This window comes from Meriones unguiculatus, chromosome 8 (genome assembly GCF_030254825.1).
Source record: "Meriones unguiculatus strain TT.TT164.6M chromosome 8, Bangor_MerUng_6.1, whole genome shotgun sequence".
NCBI lineage: Eukaryota > Metazoa > Chordata > Mammalia > Rodentia > Muridae > Meriones > Meriones unguiculatus.
Genome location: NC_083356.1, coordinates 16,142,653 through 16,162,578, shown reverse-complemented (window position 1 = coordinate 16,162,578; position 19,926 = coordinate 16,142,653). Strand labels below are relative to the sequence as shown.

The 19,926-nt window shown below is 50.8% G+C and overlaps 1 protein-coding gene across 2 annotated transcripts in view; it reads left to right on the top strand.

The window, feature by feature from the left end:
- The window catches only part of Gramd4 (GRAM domain containing 4), a 75,877-nt gene that overhangs the window by 38,553 nt on the left and 17,398 nt on the right, over positions 1-19,926 (top strand). For both annotated transcript variants that reach the window (XM_021659082.2, XM_060388867.1), the window contains exons 3-4: positions 1,674-1,794; positions 18,147-18,267. In XM_021659082.2, the coding sequence (XP_021514757.1) occupies positions 1,674-1,794; positions 18,147-18,267 (242 nt within the window). The remainder of the gene's footprint in view (positions 1-1,673; positions 1,795-18,146; positions 18,268-19,926) is intronic.

The window sequence follows — 19,926 nt, the reverse complement described above, 5'->3', positions numbered from 1 at the left end:
CTGGTCCCTGCCAGCCCCTTCATCCCAGGCTGTGGCCCCTGAAGGGCACACGTATCCACAGTGCTACCCCAGCTGACCTGTCTACACACATGTCCTGTTGCTTAGGAGAGGTTTGGGTGCCCAGGCAAGGTGCATAGGTTTCCTCTGTTGCTTGCAGGGTAGTTGTGTACCTTTTTTTTTTGCCATGTCAGTAGCAGAGTGCAACTGTAGGGATGACCATGTGAGTTCCCACTGCGGCCGGGAGGCTGTGCGGTGCTGGGTGGGGCTGCTTTCTTTTCCCAGTGGTCAGCAGGACTTGTGGCTGTGTCTAATGCCTATGGCAGGGGCAGTGGGTACTGTGACAAGAGCCAGTCCTTGGACAGGACAGTGGGGGAATTTGCTCTCTGGGAAGCCAACGAGAAGGACATGGTCTGGAGTATGCTCATCTCGGTTCCTCACAGGCCTCACTTACAAGCTATTTTTCCCTCTGATCTACACAGTGTAGGATAGATGCCCTTTGCCTTCCATTGGAGGGTAACTGCTCTGATTGGATCATACCCTGGCCAGGACCATGTCATGCTTTCTTCCCTCTGCAGCACCACAGTCAATGTTGCTATCATCAAGAGGGCTAATGCCAGCTGGGTGTGGAAATACTCACTGTATTCCCAGCACTCAGGAGGATCATAAATTTGAGGCCTGTCTGGACTGTGTTATGAGGCTGTCTCAAAAACCAAACAACAGAAACCAAGTTTAACACTTTATTTAGTGTTTTGATCCTTCCTTTTCCATTGTTAAATGGGTATGGGTGGCGTGCACATGCATGTTTGCATGTGTAGGGGTATGTGTGTGAGTCCATGTGCATAAGTGTGCATGAGGAGGCATGAGGTTGATGTCGGGAATCATCCTTTATTGCTCCTCTGCTTTATTCACTGAAGCAGGATCTCTCAATCAAACCCAGAGCTCAGTGATAGTGAGTCTTGCTAGCCAGTCTGCGCTGGTGATTCCCTGTCTCTGCCTTCTAAGGCTGGAATTACAAGTATGGGAAGTACCACGCCCACCTGGCATTTATGAAGGCTCTGGGGATTCAAGCTCTGGTCTTCATATTTGTGTGACAAGTACCCTAACCACTGAGCAGTCTTCCCAGTCCTCACATGGGGTTTTGATTTTTGTGTTATTTCCACTTTTGTTGTTGTTGTTGTTATTTGGTGTTTCATTTTGTTTTTGTTTTCTTCGAGACAGGGTTTCTCATCCTGGCTGCCCAGGAAATTGATTTGTAGACCAGGCTGGCCTCAAACTCACAGAGATCTACCTGCCTCTGCCTTTGCCTCTGCCTTTGCCTCTGCCCCTGACATGCTGGGATTAAAGGCATACACCACCATGCCCAGCTTTTGTGTGTTATTTTTTAAGACCTCCTGTCAGGTCCGAGGAGCTGTCTAACATCCTGAGGTAGAAGGGTATGCCAGCACAAACAGTTGTGGAGCCCATGTTTCCTTGTCTCATGTGTTCGGGAAGATGCTCCTGGGGGCCCTATGGCCATTATACCAACTATACCATATTTTTTCTTGTGATCGGTTGCACTAAAGCACCAGGAGTCTCGGCTGACATCCCAAAGCTCTGGGGCCTCCTAAAACCAGCTAGGATCAGTCAAGGCTGCTTCTGTGTGGCCCTCTGAACTCTTGGCGGTTTCCTTCCAGGCTGGTCCAGGGACCCTCATCATGGCGGCAGGCGTCCAGGACTTCAACAGGACAGAGTTTGATCGGCTGAATGAGATCAAGGGTCATCTGGAAATCGCCTTACTGGAAAAGCACTTTCTTCGTGAGTACAAAAAAGTACTTATGGGGTGGGGAGGGGGGGACTACCACAGCGTCAGGGCCAGTCTGGGGATACTGTAGAATGGAGATGGGCAGGTGTGCGTGAGGGCAGGTGTAGATGGGGGCAGGCACGTGTGACCATAGGCGTGTTCAGGGAAAGGCTTGGACCAAGATAGATGTGGACTTTGGACCTTGATATCTCCATGTGACACTTTCCATCTATCTGAACGTGTGCCTGTTGCCTGTTGCTTAACAAAACCCAGCCCCGGCCTGTGCTGTGCAGGTGGGGTGAGGGAGCAGTTGTAGTCTCGGAGAGGAGCGACCTCTTCCCTGACAATTAGGTTGATTTTAGTGAATCAAGCATACCTAACTCGGAATTTTCCGAGTTCCTCAGAGGACTCTGAAGCTATTTGTTCTGTTACGTATTGAGACAGTGGGAGCAGTTGTCTGCTGGCCTTGCCCTCATGGCTCCTGCTGGCCGGCATCAAAGGTATGAGCCACCACTGCCCTCTTTGGTGACTCTTAAGGGGTGGTGTTTACCCTGACAGCGTGAGAGCATCTCTGTTGACTCACACCTGCTTCTGTAGGAGCGGATTCTAGGCCAGGCTGGCTTTCATTCCTTCCTCCCTGGGCGTGTCGGGCGAAGCTCAGCCAGCGCTCTATCGCTTCATCTGTAAATATTTTAGTAGATATCGCAATATGTTTTAATGACAAAAGCTGAGAGACCAAGATGGCAAGTAGAACAACAGACAGCTTTTCTCTGATTGCATCAGAGACCGACTGGATTTCCCTGATAGGTTTTTGACAACTCTGAATCGATACTCAGCAGGGCCCGTGGGTGGGAACGGCTGGTGCTTCTCCTCAGTCTTTTGGTGCCTTCTCTCTCTATTACTGCCTTCACCCTTAGTGGCTGGAACTCCCCACTTGATTCTATGGATAGGGCACTGTGGTCTGTCCATGTCTGCCATCCCTCATCCATAGTGGCAGATGTCGGTGTTAGGGGAAGACCTCTGATGGTATTGCTGTGCATCGCCCTGGGGCATGCTGTCCCTAATGTCATAAAGGGCTGTCATCTCAACTGACTGGTCATTTTTGTATGTCTGTAGTTCTTGCTCTATTGATTAACCAACATATCAAATTTCTCTTTGCTCTACGATTGCCTTGAGGTGTGGTTCTCATGGGAAAGGCAGGGATATAGACTTCCTCCCTTTGTGACAAAGTTTTAAATATGACTAGAATATTTCACCTCAGACCAGAGAGGGTGCCTGCTCCACTGTCAGGAGCCCCAGTAACAAGGCATGGTCATGGAGTTATGACCTGAGTATGTGCTCATAGTTCTGCCTCTGGTCTGCGGATGCCTTATCCCTTGACTTCTGAGCCTGTTCAGAGTGGGACAGGATAGTCTAACACCCTCACAAACACTTCTTGTCCCAATGCTGAAATTAACCATCTCAAGGCAGCCCTGTTTTTTGTTTTTGTTTTTTTTTTCCCCCCAATGGAAAGTGATCTTTAGAGAGCAACTGAGGATTGCAGGATGGTAGCTGTAGCTACCACTACAGAGTCCAGGGCTTGGGCAGTGTGAGTTCAGATAGGTGACTCTCTAGGAACATACATCCAAGACTCCTGGATGTCTTCTGGACCTCACTGGGTCTTTATTGTGTCTTCAGCTCATACTGACTGTTTGGTTCCTAGAGAGGCAGCACCAGACTTACTCAGTTGTTTTATCTCACAATAATACATGCAGGTGTCAGGACTAGCTGGGCACAGCGGCATACACCTATAATCCCAACACTCCAGAAGCAGAGGCAGGAGCATCTCTGAGGCCAGCCTGGGATACAGAGAGAAACCCTGACAAAACAAAACAAAAAACCCATAAGTCCACAAACACCCCAACGAGGCAGTGCATACAGCTCTTAGGAAGCAGAGGCAGATGGCTGTCAGTTAGAGGCCAGCTACAGCTACATAATGAGACCCTGTCTCAAAAGAACAAAGTGCCAGGGCCACCGTCAGCCTTGGGACCACCAAGCCTGGTGTGTGTCCAGTTCTGCCACTTTTGCCCCAAGAGGATATCTTACTATGGAAGTATCCATTTCTTCATCAGAATGCCACGTGCAAGGTTCCGCCCTCTCTTCACGGCCCTGCTGTCAAGGAGTGCAAGGCCACCCTTACTTGTTTCCACTCAGGGTGTTTACGGAGATTGCCTCTGTTTTGCAGAAACTTATTTTGACTTTATTTCAGACTTGGAAGAAAGTTACAAAAATAGCACAAAGAATTTCTGTGTGATTTTCATGAAGCTATTCCTCAAAGGGTAGCATTCTTGCCACACTTGTTTGTCTGTAGTTTTTATCTGCCAAGCCTTCCTTTCCCACCATCCAGCTGTCTATACATTTACATATACATGCGTGCATTCACCCATTTATTATCTGCCACCCACGTGTCCACCCGCCTCTTATCTGTTTAGCCGTCCACCCACACATCCATCCATCTCCCACCTACATATCCATCTTTTTCGTCTGTCTACCCATCTATCCACCCGCACATCCATCCATCTCCCATCCACCTTTCCATCCATCTATCTACACATCTATCCATCTCCTACTTACCCACTAGTCCTCCCCCCTACGCATCTGTCTGTCTCTCGCCCACTCACACATGTATCCACCCACATCCATCTCTTGCCCACTCACCCACACATCCATCTTTCATCCACCTACCCATCCATCCATTCATCCATCTGTTTATCTATTTATATATATATATATATATATATTTTTTTTTTTTCCTGAGCTGCCTGGTTGTCTGTTTAAGAAACAATGCTTCTAAGTTCTGCATACTCTGCCATGCTTCCTAAAAGCAAGGCTATTCTCTTATCTAGCCACAGTGTGCAGTGTGCAGCTATCAAAACCAGGAAATGATGTCGCTGTGCCATTATGTCGCTGTACCTTATTGCAGCTTCACTATTGTCTTATTAATGTCCTTTATAGCAAAAGAAAGCTCTCATCATGCATTGCTTCTTTAGGCTCCTCTTCTCAGCTTGTTTCCTGAAGCAGGTGTTTTTTGAGGTATGCAGGTAGGTTGCACATAGATTGGCTGGGTTTAGATGCCTTCTGTTGCTTTACAAAGACTCCAGTCATGTGGGGTTTTTTTTGCCCTGAATGTCACAGGCATGGTGGTGTGCCCTCAGTGCCGGTCAGGAGTTATGAGATATTGCCTCATCTATTTCTGCACAATGCCAACAGTTCCTTGTCAAATTAAATTTTCGAAACCATCTAAAATTATTGCACTGGGGGCGTAGCTTAGTGGCAGAAGGCCTGCCAAGCATGCTCAAGGGAGGGCCTGGGTCCCTTCCACAGTACTGGGAGGGGGGGAACACCCAATCAAGAAAAACTATTTGTAGTAGCATAAGCCTATGGTCCCAGCACCAGGGAGATTGAGCCAGGAAGTCACCTGAGCCCTGGAATTCAACACCAGCCTGGGAAGCACAGTGAGACCCCATCCCAAAAGCAGATTTTAAAAAGATAACACAGGGTGATTTATCTGGCTGCATTATCAAGTTACAGTCAGAGAACTTTGGTCTCCTTCTCATCTTCTCTGGAGTTCCAGTTTTCTTCCAGTTCACTGATCACTTCTACTGATTTTTGTGTTTGGTAACAGCCCTGCGCATAGATAAATGTTAGCACACTCATACTTTATGCACACTTGTGTTCTCCTCTAGCAGTCACTCTGGGATGGTACCAGAGATACAGTCCCTGATCTGCTTTCTGTCAGTGTCCCCAGGCTGGGTGTGGCTTAATCTCCTGGTTGCCCATTGGTGACTGGTTATCCCATCCCCAGCCTTCTGCATTGGGTGCTGGCTTCAGGCAGCTCTTTCCAGGCCATCTGCACTTTGAGGATGGGGTGGGACCTATTTTTATACCCGAGGCTTGATGTCTTGGGTGTAGTGGGTGCTGAGTGACTGGAAGAAATAGCAGAAAAGCCTGGCTGAGGTGGAGTTTGCACAGAGGAGCCCGTGCCTCCTCCCAATATGGCATCCATCACAGTTTCCAGGGCAATACAGTGTTATTGAGTCTTGAGACACAGAAATATGTTCCCATTTTCACTAAGCCTATACAGCACATGCTGGCCTGTTCCTTCTTTCAGGGGAAACACCATGTGTAGGGTCGGGGTTGCTTCAGGCCGGCCTTGAGACCCAGGCTTCAAGCTGTACTTCCTCCTTTCACTAGCAACTCAGAATGAGCTGTTTAGGACCTTGGCTCCACCCATAAGCAGCTATGTGGTTAGTGTTCAAATTCTATTCAACTCTCTCTGACAACAGGTGCCATTCTTCACAGAAGAGGGAAATAGCCCGAAGTACACAATAGGTTCCCTCAGTGATTAAATATTGAAGGGTACAGATGTTCCCAGGAGAAAATGACATGGGATAAAGAAGGTACAGTTGAAATGTGCCGTAGCTCCAGCCAAAGGCAGGGGCCAAAGCTTGTTAAAGACCTTAAACGAATGACTGGTGTCCATTTCCAGGAAGTCCGAGATGCGTTTCACTGCATTATCGCTTGTTGGACACAAATGCAATTCCCCTCCAAGGCTTTCTATATCTGAGTGTGCATTTATTGATTACTTGCTTCGTGCAGGCTCCGAGAAGCAAGATTCACCAGCGCCATAAAGAGTATACACAAGCCTCTCCCCCAAAGCAGCTTGGCATGGCATTGGATTTGGGAGAGGGAAAAGTGCTGCAGGCCTTTTAGGGGCCTCCTGGTTGCTGGGCTGGGCTGCAGAGCTTTGGATGGAGTGAGGTCCCTTCCTCTGAGCTGATACCTCCCAGCTGTCGCTTCTGCTGCCACCAGAGTTCCTCTAGCATTCTCAAGAGTTTGGGACAGTCCTGAGACCAGTTTAGAGGTGTGTGGTTGACAGTGTGCCTCAAAGCCTGGGCCTGCAGATGTCTTGCTGGGAGGCCTGACTTCCTAACTGCCTCCTCCTCTAAGTTAAGTGGTGTGGAGCTCAAAATAAGCCCCAGGGACAGCACCTCAGTGGGCCTGCTTCTGTCCCTAGCGTGGAGTAGAGTGAAGCCAGTGGGAGGAGGTGGTCAGACATAAGATACGGGCAGAAGACAGGGATGAGCTAGACGTAAGCCCTATAGTTTTTTTTTTCAGGAAAAAGATAAAATTGGTCCCTAAGAAAATTAAAGATCTGACCCATTAGGCCCATAGTTTCATATTTGTATGTCAGGGGGAATGGGCATGACTTAGCTTTTCCATCTTGTGGGAAGCCCTAGGATCTGTACCCAGTACCAAGGTAGGAGAGGAGCCCCAAACCTTTGCTTTTTCTAGATAATTTCTGTTGCCCAGTAAAATACACTCTTGAAGTCTTCATTGCAGGTAAGATATTTGGCCCTAAGACTTCTCATTGCCCAGGATAGAAGTTCTCTGAGCACAGAGGCTGAGCCTGCTTACCAAACCCCTAGCCTGCCTGTCACTCATACTTCAGAGGAAAAAAACACTCTAAATGCCCTGGTTTGCCCCAGGGCCAGGGCCTGCAGTATTGGGGTGATACAGTGATGTCATCGGCTGTACGTGCTCATCTGCTGTGTCATGCTGACAGCTCCATGTCGCAGGTCTGGCAGGGTGCTTTGGGCAATGACAATTGATTTTCAGGGGAGTGTTCCAATCCACAGCCATTGTCTGTCTCTGTGACCTCTCTGTGGACTCATATCCTGCCTCACGGTCACAGTATAGCTCCCAGGGCCGTGAGTGGGTAATCCATCCCTGCTTCTGAGTGGCATGAGCGAGGTCCTGTGTCTGCAGTGGGGAGAGAAGTCGCTTGGGCCAGCAGCCTTCCATTGTCTGTTGCTCCGTGTGGAAAGCCTCATATGGCAGAGACACTGTCCATTGGCTTGTGGGGTGTGTTGTATAGCCCGGCAGGGACAGCACAGTTGTTGCCCGTCCATATTGGCATCCACCAGCTGGATTTCATGGGAGGGAGAGAAGGCAGCTGCTGCCTCATCTGTCTGGTCCCAGAGTCTGGCAGCTGCAGGGTGTTCAGTACACATCTGGGTGGATGGATGGATGACAAGCAGATGGCTGGCACTGTCAAGCAGTGGTGAGCACCTAGATAATGGGATGAGCAGATAGGTGGTCGGAGGTGCTACCCCACAGCCAGGCGTGCCTTTCCTTACATCCTTTGGGGTCTTACTAGGCACCTCTCAAAGCCATTCTCTAGCTGTATCTTCCTTTGTTTCATATCTGGTGTTTAGGCCCAGGCCCAGTTTAACCTTACTTTGCTTCCTAGCATGTGTACCCAGTATGAGCCTGTGGGGCTCACCTCACCTTGCCTGCCCTCCTGCCCAGGAATCAGACAGAAATTGGGTCCTAGCAATGAGCCTGATGCTTTGAGAAAGTTTGGCGGCTGGTGCGTGGTTGGAAGGATGTGTCCAGAAGAAGCAAACACCTAAAAAAAAAAAAATATATATATATATGTGTGTGTGTGTGTGTGTGTGTGTGTGTGTGTGTGTGTATTTGTGTACTGTTGTGTACCTGTACCGCGTGCATGCCTGGTGCCCATGGACACCAGAAGAGGGCACTGGATCCCTGAAACTGGAGGTACAGACAGCTGTGAGCCACTATATGTTTTCTGGGACTTGAGCCTGGGTTTTCTGGAAGAGCAGCCTGTGCTTTTAGCCTCTAAGTCATATCTCCAGCCCTTGTCCTTCTCCTTCCAGACCTTAAGGCAGAGACTTCTGAATATTCACATCTCTCAACCCAGGGGTAGCCAGGACCTCCAAGTCCAGCACATCAGAGCTGGCATGCCATCCCATCTCCCCATCGTGTACTGAAGGGCTGCGATAGGTCTGTAAAGCCAGCCATTCTGGGCAGTGGTTCTGCCTAGAATCCTATTTCTTTTTCTTTCTTTTTTTTTTTCTGTCTTCCTTTCCTTTTTTTCTCTATTTGTTTGTTTGTTTGTTTGCACATAGAGAAAAGATATCTCAGGGCACCACCCCAGCCCTATAACTGACTTCCTAAACTCAGTAACAGGCCCAGCCCAAGCAGCAGCCTGTCATGTTAGAATGTGAAGCGTCCAGGACTTGGCTGCACGATACTCACTGCCTGATTGAAGGAACATTCAGCTTGGTGTTGACAGTTCATTATGCAGTAAATGCCGCTTCTGTGCAGAGCAGTGACTGACATGGTGACAAGGAAGCACTAGGAGAACACACAGGCTGTGGTGGACACAGCGAGCGAGGCACCCTCCCAGTAGAGTGGCCAGAGGCGAGGAGAACTTCACACAGCCAACCCCTTCTCTGGGAATGAAGGTGAAAGGATGCCCTGGGGTCAGGAGTGTTGGGGATGGCCAGGCATTGTCTTTTAGGAAAGTCCTTAAGGATAACAAGAAGGGTAAATTGGGCTGGGAGAAATCTGATCAGGTGCCGGTGTGTGCAGGCCAGCCTGGCCTGGGACAGCTTTCTTTTCCCCACTGGGTGGCTCTTGTGTGTGTGTGTGTGTGTGTGTGTGTGTGTGTGTGTGTGTGTGTATGTGTGTGTGCTTCAGCTGGGTGGGAAGAAATTTTATTTAAAGTTTATCATTTGATTTTTTTTTTTTTTTTTTTTTTTTACCTCTGGCTGGGCCTGTTGCATCTTGTGCCAAAGGGATTCCTGCTTAAGAGATCTGCTTTTGCAAATTTAAAAATAGCTTTGAAGTTGTTTTCCTTCCCTGTGGGCTGGGAGCCATGGAGTCTGCGCAGCCTGGGCAGGCCATGACCATGGGCTGAATTGAGTATCTCCTCTATGTCCCCTTGAGTCAGCATGTTTTGAGAGGGGATGAATGGGTTTCTTGAGGTTGAGGGTCCATGAATCACCTGCCGTTCACCTTCCAGACCCTGAAGAGGCTGAAGGCTGGACCAGGTGGGTGGACAGGCGGTCCGGCTGTGCCAGGCTCCCATAGCTTCTGTTAGGCATGTTCTTTGTTCTACCAGGTCCCCCTGGCTTCAGGGGCTTCCTCTCTTGAGTTCACTTTGCCCCTTTGCTTTGGAGATGCCTGGCAGTCTCCAAACGGGGTTGAGCATGGGGATCAGAATGTCTCTTCCTTCTTAGGGTCCCTGAAGGTTGCTATCACAGGTGACCTGGCCTTTTTAGACATATGTAGATTACTTAAATACAGAAAGAGCCGCCTGGTCTTCTCTCTCCTCCACATTCATTTTGCTGCCTCAACAACTCTTAATGTGGGTGGGGATGGGGGATGGACCTTCTCCCTCAGGGACTGTCCTGGTTCCCTCTGGTGCTGTGCACCTGAGTCATCTTGCTTGTCTTCCTGGTAATTGCTTTGCTGGTCTGCCTGCATGGGTGTTGTGTGAGCAGAAGCCTAGAATGGGAGCTTCTAAATTGTGACATTGAACTCTTTTTTTTTTTTTTTTTTTTTTTTTTTTTTTTGAGGTATACCCTTGGGACTCAGAAATTTTGGGAACCAACTCCAGGCAGTAAGCTGACCTGGTTAGACAGCAGGCATGGCCAGGTAGCCTGCAGAATGCCAGGGGAGTGAGAGTACCTGCCTGGAGTAATAGTAATAGCCAGCAGTGGGCCACGTAAGAAAAGCTAGACCCTGAGCTAGGAGCTGTGCCACACCATTGGTGGCATGTGATAAGTGGTCTCACAGCTCTGCAGTATTGACTCTGGTCTAATATGCTAGGCTATGGCTCTGCCTGAATCCTCACTTGTGACTTAGACCCAGGCTCTGTATGGCTTCGTCTCTTGACTGAGCCTGTGAGAACATCATGTGTAAATAGGGAGATAGGACAGTCAGCTACAGCCTGGGCCCTGAGCTTGTGTGCACCTCTGTCTCTCTGCCCTCTGCTCAGGATTGTGTGAACATATTATAGGATGGCACACCTATTGCCTCTGGCAATGTCCCGTTCGTTGGTTCCTTTTTCAAAACTACTGGGCTTTAAGAAAGTCTATGTAAGCATTCATTGTCTGGGCTGCCCCGGTGGGGTCTTGAGGAGTCCTGCTTCTTTGTTTGGGGACATAATTGGAGAGTGAGGTGAGAGGGAGGACCCCTCTAGATTGGGGAGTCCCTGCACCCATAAAGGCCAGTATGCCCATCAGAAGAGGGCTTCTTGTTTTTCGGTGTTCAGAATGCTGTGAGGCTGGAAAGTCCTCTGTGAGCCTCTGTCTATTGGGGGTTCCTTTGCCCTATCTGAAATAATTCTCAGAGGAGAACATGGTAGGTAGAATCTCAGTTTTTCCAAGAGTATTCAACTCCTAACCCCTGGAACTTGTGTGAGTGACCATTCCTTGGAATTTGTGCCTAAGCCAGAGATTAGAAGATCCAAGATTATCTATGGGAACGGGGCAATCACATGGAGGGGGCTGGCTGGTGGGTCAGATGGAGTTGGCAATGATGAAAGTAGGTCAGCATGATGTCATTGCTCTTTGGAAGTCACCAGCCAAGCAGAGCATGTTCCTCTGGAAGCTGGAAAGGATGGGATATGCCCAGTCTTCCAGCCAGCCTCCAGATGAACCTCCGTTGACACCTCTGTTCTAGCCTAGAACACCTATTTGATCTCTTGACCTTTAAAACTGTAAGACAGTGACTATTGTACTAAGTAAGAATGTGATATTAGCAGCCACAGAAAGCAAATACTTAAATATTTGAAGGGCTCCTCATCCCACCTCCCACCCCATGGGAGAATTTTGCCCCCTGACTGAGGGACCAGGGGTCCCATATCCGCATATGTCTGTCATGTGTGGATACAGCCTCATCAGCCTCTGTGAGGCTGAGGAATCCCCAGAGTCATGGCAGTGGCAGGCTTCTATTACAAGAGATTCAGAGTTCTGGGAGAGAAAGCTCTAACTGCCAACAGGCCACAGTCAGAACTCAAGGCAGAGACACTGAGGATGGAGGCTGTCTGCCATGGCCCTCACGGTCCTAAGAGACTCCATGCCATGGGAAGGCTGGGCGGGAGTGACCTTCCCGGTGGCCAGCTCAGCGCTTTCTGCTTGGCAGGCAGTGAGCCTTACCCCTCCTTCTCCTCCTCTAGGGGAGGAGCATGAGAAACTGATGACTGGGTTTGTGTTGCTTTTGTTCTGTAGAATGACAACCGACCGGGCACCACGCTGCATCTGACCTAAATGTGTCACCGTGGGGTGGAAGCTGGCCCACATTACCCAGACACCAGGCCTCATCATTTCAGTTGCGGAGAGAGGGCCTTGCAGGGAGCCATTAGCTGAGGAAGAAAGAGTTCATGAAAAGAAAGGCTCAGAAATCCCGCTGGTTTTTACATTCTTAGCTCTCTGCGCCACCAGGAAAAGGTGTAGAGCCTCTGCGGCTCTGCTGGGAACAGACACTAAATTGGCAAGGGCTGCAGTAGATCTGCCCCTGCAGCTGAGCCCCTAATGGCTGGGGAGGGCAGGTGAGGTAGAGAGCTGGGCTGCAGAGGCACAGTGTCGAAGAAGCAGTTGTACCGTTGCAGGGCTGAGTTTCCTGCCCTTGGGGTCCCGGGGGAGGCCGGCTAGCGGTGTTTGTCAGGAGGACATACGCTAAGAGGCTCTGAGCCCCTCTAAGGGGCTGCGCACATTCCATTCCGTGCTGGCAAGAATGTTCCGTGTATCCTGCTCACCTTGGGAAGGGATCTCTGTGCCCATGTCTGTCTCAGCAGTGCTACTGGGTGCTGTTGGCTAATCATCTGCCATGAGTGGAACATGGCGATGAGCTTTCATGATGTAGTGACACCAGGAAGACACAGACGTTCAAGGGAGGCCAATTAAGGAAAGCCCAATTTCCTGTTCCTGAGTGGCGTGCAGTGTAAAGATAGAGAAGAATTGCTTTGATCTTCACATGGGCTGGGATCCAAGAGGCCAAGGACTGGTGGGGGTGGTGGGGGATCAGGTGATCAGGCGATCAGGCAGGAAAGTCTCCAACCCCCAGCCTCAGCCCTCTTCCCTCAATCTCCCCCCTGTAATGCCAATGATGTAAGGTTTCCCAGCTCTGTTTATCCTGTGGTAGAGGTGCTGTCTTTATAGAAGCAGAGAGGGAAAATAGACGCTCCAGGCTGAGTCTGCTTATACATCTGGTACTTTTCTTTTTAATTTTTAAAAAAGGTTCATGTGTTGTTTTAATATGTACATCCACTGGGTGGTTTTATGTCAACTTGATGCAAGCTACAGTCATCTGGGAGGATGGAATCTCAATTAAGAAAAATGCCTCCATAATATCCAGCTGTAGGGCATTTTCTTAATTAGTGATTGATGGGGGTGGTGCCATCCTGGGCTGGTGTTCTATAAGAAAGCAGGGTGAGCAAGCCATGGGGAGCAAGCAGCCTCCCTCCATGGCCTCTGCATCAGCTTCTGCCTCCAGGTTCCTATCCTGTTTGAGTTCCTGCCCTGACTTCCTTCAGGGATGGACTATGATGTGGAAGTGCAAGCCAAATAAACTCCTTCCTCCCCAAGTTGCTTTTGGTCATAGTGTTTCAGAAAGCAGTAGAAATCCTAACTGAGACAGTATATATATGCCTGTGTGAGTTTATGTACACCACATGAGTGTAGGTGCCCACAGAGGCCAGAGGGCATCCGAATCCCCTGGAACTGGAGTTAGGTAGTTGTGAGCTGTCTAATGTGGATGCTGGGAAGAGAACCTAGGTCCTGTGCAGGAGTGGAAAGCACTCTTACTGCTGAGCTGTCTCTCCAACATTCCCAGCCCCTTTTGAAAAAAATACTTCCACACCCGGTTCTTGAGCTGGCCATGCGCATTTGCCTTAAGTGCACACCTCATTAACTGCCCTGAATACGTGGCTGAGCCAGGTAAATGCATACCTTTGGGAGAAAGCTCATTGGTCCATCTTAGTGGAGGCCGTCAGGTCTCTTCACCTGCTCATTCAGTGAGCCCCAACAGATCTTCTGCTATACCTATCCCAGGCTGCAGGAGGAGCCAGGTGGCTGAGAGTTGGGTCCTGTGGAGGTAGTCTCCTGGTCCATTCAACTCAGGTGATCATAGTCTCCATGTTGTTAAGAGGCTTTCTTGGCTTTCATCCATCCAAGGACCCTCTCAGGGAAAGGCCTGAGGCAGCAGTCTCCCTGAGCATTATAGACAATGCTCTGCCTAGTAGGGGTTCCAGGCTAGCATCTAGGCTTACCCAATGGACCTATTCATATGCTTGAGGCTGCTCTCCAGATCCCACCTAGGTGTCTGCTCTGGGCAGCATATTCTCCCCAGTTAGTGTCCCTGGAACTTTGATGGAGACTAAAGCAGAGAACCTTAGTGAGTGTCTACCAGTGAAGCCGCACCAGGCAGCACTGGGGGATTGAGACAGCCTTACCTCACAGCCAGGATTAGCAATGGGATGGGTGGGCTGCCCTGTGGGGCCTAGGGCTCATGGGCTGAGAGACCCCTCCCCCCCCAAACCCAGGGCCCTCTGCTACCTCTGCTTGGACTTCCTAACAGGTAGCATGTGCCAACAATTATTATGGACAAGCCTGTGAGCAGCCTGATTCCTCTAGGGCAGTGTCCCCAGGAATCCCAGTACAAGACCAGGGTCAGTTTGCTTGATGTCTGGGGCCCTGTCAGTGCAGTATTCGAGTGCTCAGAGCCTTGTCCCTTGTGGCATTCACCTCATTCCCTCACCCACCATCACTGTTCTCTTCTAGGGGCTTGGCCAGTCTAGAATGTGTGTCCCTGTACCCAAAGCACCTGCTTATATTGCTAGCTAAGTCTCACTGAGATGCCCCGCCTATCATCCTTTTACTATATCCTTGACATCCTTGACATCGTGAGCTGGACTGGGCCCTGAGGCTAGAGGAGATGGTACTGGTGGAGTCCTCCTCTCTCTGGAACTTTCTGGGATGGAGTGGAGTCAGAGAAGCCTGCAGATAGATGTGGAGATAGACGTGGGATGTGAGACATGCTCTTAGGGAGGCAATGCTTGCTGCGTCCTTCTCCAAGGACCTATATGGTCTCTGGCAACCCTCACCCAGAACCCTGAGGAGCATCACAGCCTCCCTTCCCTAAGTCATCATCCTGCACGGTCAAAGTCAAGGGGAAGTGTGTAAACACCCCCCTACATACGTGACAGACACAGAATGCAGAGGGTACCTAGCAAGCACACCTTGGGACTCTGCTCCTGATTCCATCCTGTACTGTATCTTTGCCCTGTGGGTTAAGGTCAGCAGGCTTGGAGGTGGCCTGAGTCATCAGTCTCCTCCCTGGGGCTGACCTCTGCAGAGAACCATAGGTAATAAGATCTGGGTGGTACTTCCCTGCAGCATTGGCCTGGCGTACTCTGACTCCTTTAAGGGGATAGCCTGTCCAATGTGACCCAGTCATGTTATGGCCCTCAGAGATGAAGGGCGCTAAAGGACCCCTGAACAATTCTGTGGAATCCAGAAAATGGAGACACAGAAAATCTCCCCCACTCAAAATACTGAGCCCACTGATTCCCACCTCAGCCAGTCCACGTGCTCAGTTAGTTTTCTGTCACTGTCCTGGTCTACCGTTGCTATATTCTGCCTAGATGGTATGCCTGGCTGTTTTGCCCTGTTCTCCTAGAACGAGGCCTGTGTCCTCAGCTGCTCTATTAACCTTGGCCTGAGCTTTAGGGTCTCAGGTGTGACTGTGTCCCAATGTTGGGTGAGGAGACTAAGACAGGAAAGAGAGCCTCCGGGTCACTCTGAGATTGTATGTTCCCATGTAATCCAGAAAGGTTCCAGGCTTCCGTGGACCTCACCTTGCCCATCAGCATGGAGCAGCTGCCTCTCCCTAGGAATCTAGCCACATGGCCCTGCTCAGAGCCTGCAGAGAATAACGCTGTTTAGTTCCTTTGTCTCGGGACCATATAACAGCACAGGGCAAGCTTATCTTTTCCTGCAGAGATTTCCTTGCTAAGTAAGGCTCATCTCACCAACCCCAGGACTGGGGTGCTCTATGTGGCCGAAACCACTGCTGACCCAATAACTGAACCACCAGCCAACCCAGGCCACAACTGCAGGGGACTTCTGTAGAGACAGTCCTTCAATCACCTTCAGCCAGGTCCCTGGGCTACTGCCATCCAGGAAGTCACGCTCAGCACACACAAACATGCCCTGACCTTGGCCCTGGGATTATCATGGTGTTGTACCTGCCTGAGCCTGTGGAGACGAGATAGGGGTGGGTGTGGGTGCCAACCCTTCCTCCACAGGATAGTCTTTAGAAGTGACTGCCACATCACCCCAGGAAGACCAGACTCCACACGGGACATTCTTGTCATCTGTGCTGACAAGAACACCACATCTTCGTTGTCCCCTTACCAGCATTGAGAGAGTTCATGGCATTCTCCTAGGAGTTCATCCTGTGTTTTCTGTGGCTCTGGAAATGGCTGGGGGCTGGATGTGGCCTGAGGCTTGAGCTGTACTGACCCTTGTTGAGGTCTCCCTTGCCGTGAACTTTCCTCACCGATAGCTCTAGGTGCTGGGAGCCCAGGACAGGCTGTGGCTCTGTGAGGTGAAGTGACAACCTGTAACCTAGGTGGCAGGACCCTGAGGAGGTTCCCTGTGGAGCTGTGTTGGTCATGGCCGTTGTGAGTGGGCAGAGCTGTGTCTCAGAGGGATAGCTCAGTGTGAGGTGGAATGTGAGCCTGGCAGCGCCGTGAGAGACCTTGTCAGTGGGGCTCTCCCAGACTGAAGCCCACCACCGTGCTAGTTACCAGCCAGGCCTGGTTCCTGGGCAGCAACTACAAGCAAGCCTTATGGCTCGAGCTGACTACCTGGGCTGAACCCTCACCTCCCCTGCCCCCCGCCCCATGGCCTTGCTGGGGCCTGAGCTTTAGGGTCTCAGGTGTGACTGTGACAGGTGTTCCCACTCCCATCCTCACTTGCTCACACCTATCTACAGTGAGAGAGCCCACCAAGGCTCTCAGGTAGCCTAGAAAATTCACTTATTTTCTGACCCCACTCCATCTGCCACCCTGTTCCTCTCTGCCTGAGCCCTCTCCTCCTAAAGAACTGTTCCTACCTTCCTGCTGGGATTCAAGACTGGCCAGGGCAGGGCTGAAGGTTGTCACTCAAGATTCCCTCATGGCTCAGCCTTAGCTGTCTGTGGGGACCGTGGGGGAACTGAGCACAAAAACTTAGTGTGTTGAAGGCAGTGACCATTCAATTCACCACCAGAATCCTGGCTGCATTAAGCTGAGTGACCCTAAGTGTGATAGAAGAGAGATAAAGGGATGCTAACTAGGACCCCTCTTCTCATGCCGGTATGGAAAAAGTAGAGGGGGACAAATCCCATGTTGTGGGGCTGTGACATGAAAGAGTTCTCTCATTCATTTCCACAGTGACTTTGACGTATGCTTTGACATCTGCAGTTTGAGGCCACTACCTTCCTCAACTCCTGCCTTCCTCTACCCTCCAAGCTGTCAGGCTGTCTGCCCCTCCGCCAGCTATCTGCTGCCTGGCTTTTTAGTTCCATCCAGGGCTCGACTGTGATCTGGCCTTCATGAGGGTCTTTCCAGGGATACTGCACCCCCTTCCCCTTCTCTTAGTACCCCCAAGGTCCTCTGCATTGTGGAGGATTGAGCGCTGGCTCACCACCATTCTGCTGCTGGCACCCCCTGGAGCCTTTAGCCTTTCTGTCACCGTCCTGTTGACTCAATCAATTGGCAGTGTGTGCCCCAGCGTCTCCTGTGGTGATGACATGGCTAAACGGCATTTGCAGTTCTCTCTTGCACCGTTACTGAGCTCGATAAAAGCCATCACCCATACTTCGCCCTAGTTTTATCTGGACTGTGTAAGAGGAACCCCATCTCCCCCAGTGTATACCCCAGCGGGCGGGGTTAGGAGAGCTGCCAACTGGTAGGTTTTCTCCGCCGACAAAATGTGACAATTCAAGCCAAATTAAGTGTACATAAAGGCAGGTTTGCCGGGGGCAGCTCTCCTGTGGGTTCACTGATATCATAGGAGGAGGTCAGGGGAGTCACTGCAGATGGAGATTCAGAAAAGCTGGGATAGAGAGAAAGCACACCCACAGGGGGCGGGGCGGGGAGACAGACAGAGCGAGAGCAGAAATGTCTGCCCCTGAGCTGGAAAGTTCAGGGTAGAGGATGGGGTATGCCAGCCCTGTCCTGTAACAGGTAGGGACTGAGGGATGCTGGGAGAACCTGGAGGACAGGTCTGCTTTGGTATATTAAATAGATACCTCAGCCCCTTGCCCCAGGTCTGAATCCCAGCACCAGCATCCTCTCAGACAGCAGACAGGAACCAGAATGCACCTGCCAACTGAGCACTCAGCAAACTCGAGAACGTCACATGCCCTTACCTGTCAGGAGCCTATCTGCTGTTCTCAAGTTGGGTAGTGTTGTCAGAGGGGTCAGTGGGCATAACTTCTGATCACCTGGATCTTCTCTCCACAGAGGAGGAGCTCCGCAAGCTTCGAGAAGAGACCAACTCAGAGATGCTGCGGCAGGAGCTAGATCGGGAACGGCAGCGCCGGATTGAACTGGAGCAGAAAATGCAGGAGGTGCTAAAGGCCAGGTGACGCCCACATCCGTCTCTTCTTACTGCTGTAACGATATCCCTGAAGCTGGTATTTATAAAACGTTTATTTAGCTCACAGTTCTGGAGTCTGAAGAACTCAGCTGGCATTGATTCGGCCCTGGTGGGGACTCATGGTATATGGCCTCATGGTGGGAGAGTGTGTAGGAGAGAGATTACATCCTGCCAGGGGCCAGGCAGGGTCAAACGCATTTAATGACCCTCCGGTGAGAGCTAATTTAGGGTCCCAGAGAACTGCATTAATCCCTTCCCAAGGCTGCTCTCAGGACCGGAGAACCTCCTACCAGGCCCAGGCCCTTAAAGGTCCCCCAACCCCTGTTCCATCATACCAAGAATTGAGCTTCATCAGCCTGTGAAAGACAAGCCACAGTTGAACCACAGTGTCCACCCTCTCCTCAGTGGGCAGGGTTTCATGGACCCTCACCCGGATCCCTGGTGGGACCATGGGCCAAGAGTGGTGAAAACTGGGCCACCTGAGAAGTCTTGCTCTTAGTCTCTCAAGGGGTGCAAGGTGAGTCATACCGCTGGCCGAGCCATGCTGTGGAAAGGTGTCTTTCTGGGAGGTGGGGAGCCTAGCATGGGTGATCCTGTCACCAGCCAGGCCTGTGTAGAAAGCTGTGACCCAAGAAGGTCTAAAGACACCAGACCACCACATACCCTCCTGTCTTGACTAGAAGATGCTCCCTGACCTGTAGGCCCTGTCCTGACCCTGTAAATTTAGCCCCAGAGAGTTGGCTGGGCCTCTTGGGACCTTTGGAGGACACTGACTCCCCTGCCCTGCCTTATATTTGCCTGTACTTGTTGCCCTTTCCAGGAGTATACCGCAGCCCTGCTCAGGCCCTGTGACCTATACAGAGGCTTGGCTGCTTCTTCAGCTTCAAGGCAGGGTCCTAGGCACCTCCCGTCAGCACATCCTCTGTATAGTTACCCACCAAGATCACACCCTCTTTCCCACGCACTTTTCCTCTGGATGACATTTGCCACCCCAGCTTCTGCAGGGTTGTTTCTGGTCGACAGTTTTTCCTTGGATAGTTGCTCTAAGCACTTAGTCCCCTGGGCGCCTGCAGATCCAGTACTCATCCATTCCTCTGATCACCCTCAGGAGTGTGGCTTCTGCTTCTGCTGCTTCTGGCAGGAGGCAAGTCAGTGCCCCTGGTAGGCCAGAGAGAATGACTATGAGCAGTTAGGGACACACACTGCTGCCTCTAGAATACCCCAGCATGACCGTGCTTGTCCATGTGGACCGAGTGTCTTCCTTGTTGGGATTTTGCCATTCAAGGATGAGCCATGCTGGTGGCAGATCTCACAGTTCAGGCTTGAGTGACAGGCCCCTCTGTGGTCATGTCCACTTCCTGCTGGGTCTTAGTCTACAGTAGCAGCTCTGAGAAGCACAGGTCTTGGAAATGAAGCTGCATATTCCCCATCCTGACATTCCCGGCGACAACTTCATGTCACCTGGCAGTCAGGCTACCCTGGCCCCATCAGCCCCCGCCACTGTAACCTGTTTAGAGTCTTCCAGGGTAGGGTCCACCATGGGAGGAGGAAACCTACCTTGCCTTTTAGCCCTGGCCGCAAGGCTGGTGTTCCCCTGGGTTGAACTATGATCTTAGAGACTCAGAAGTTAAATGAGCATTCCCT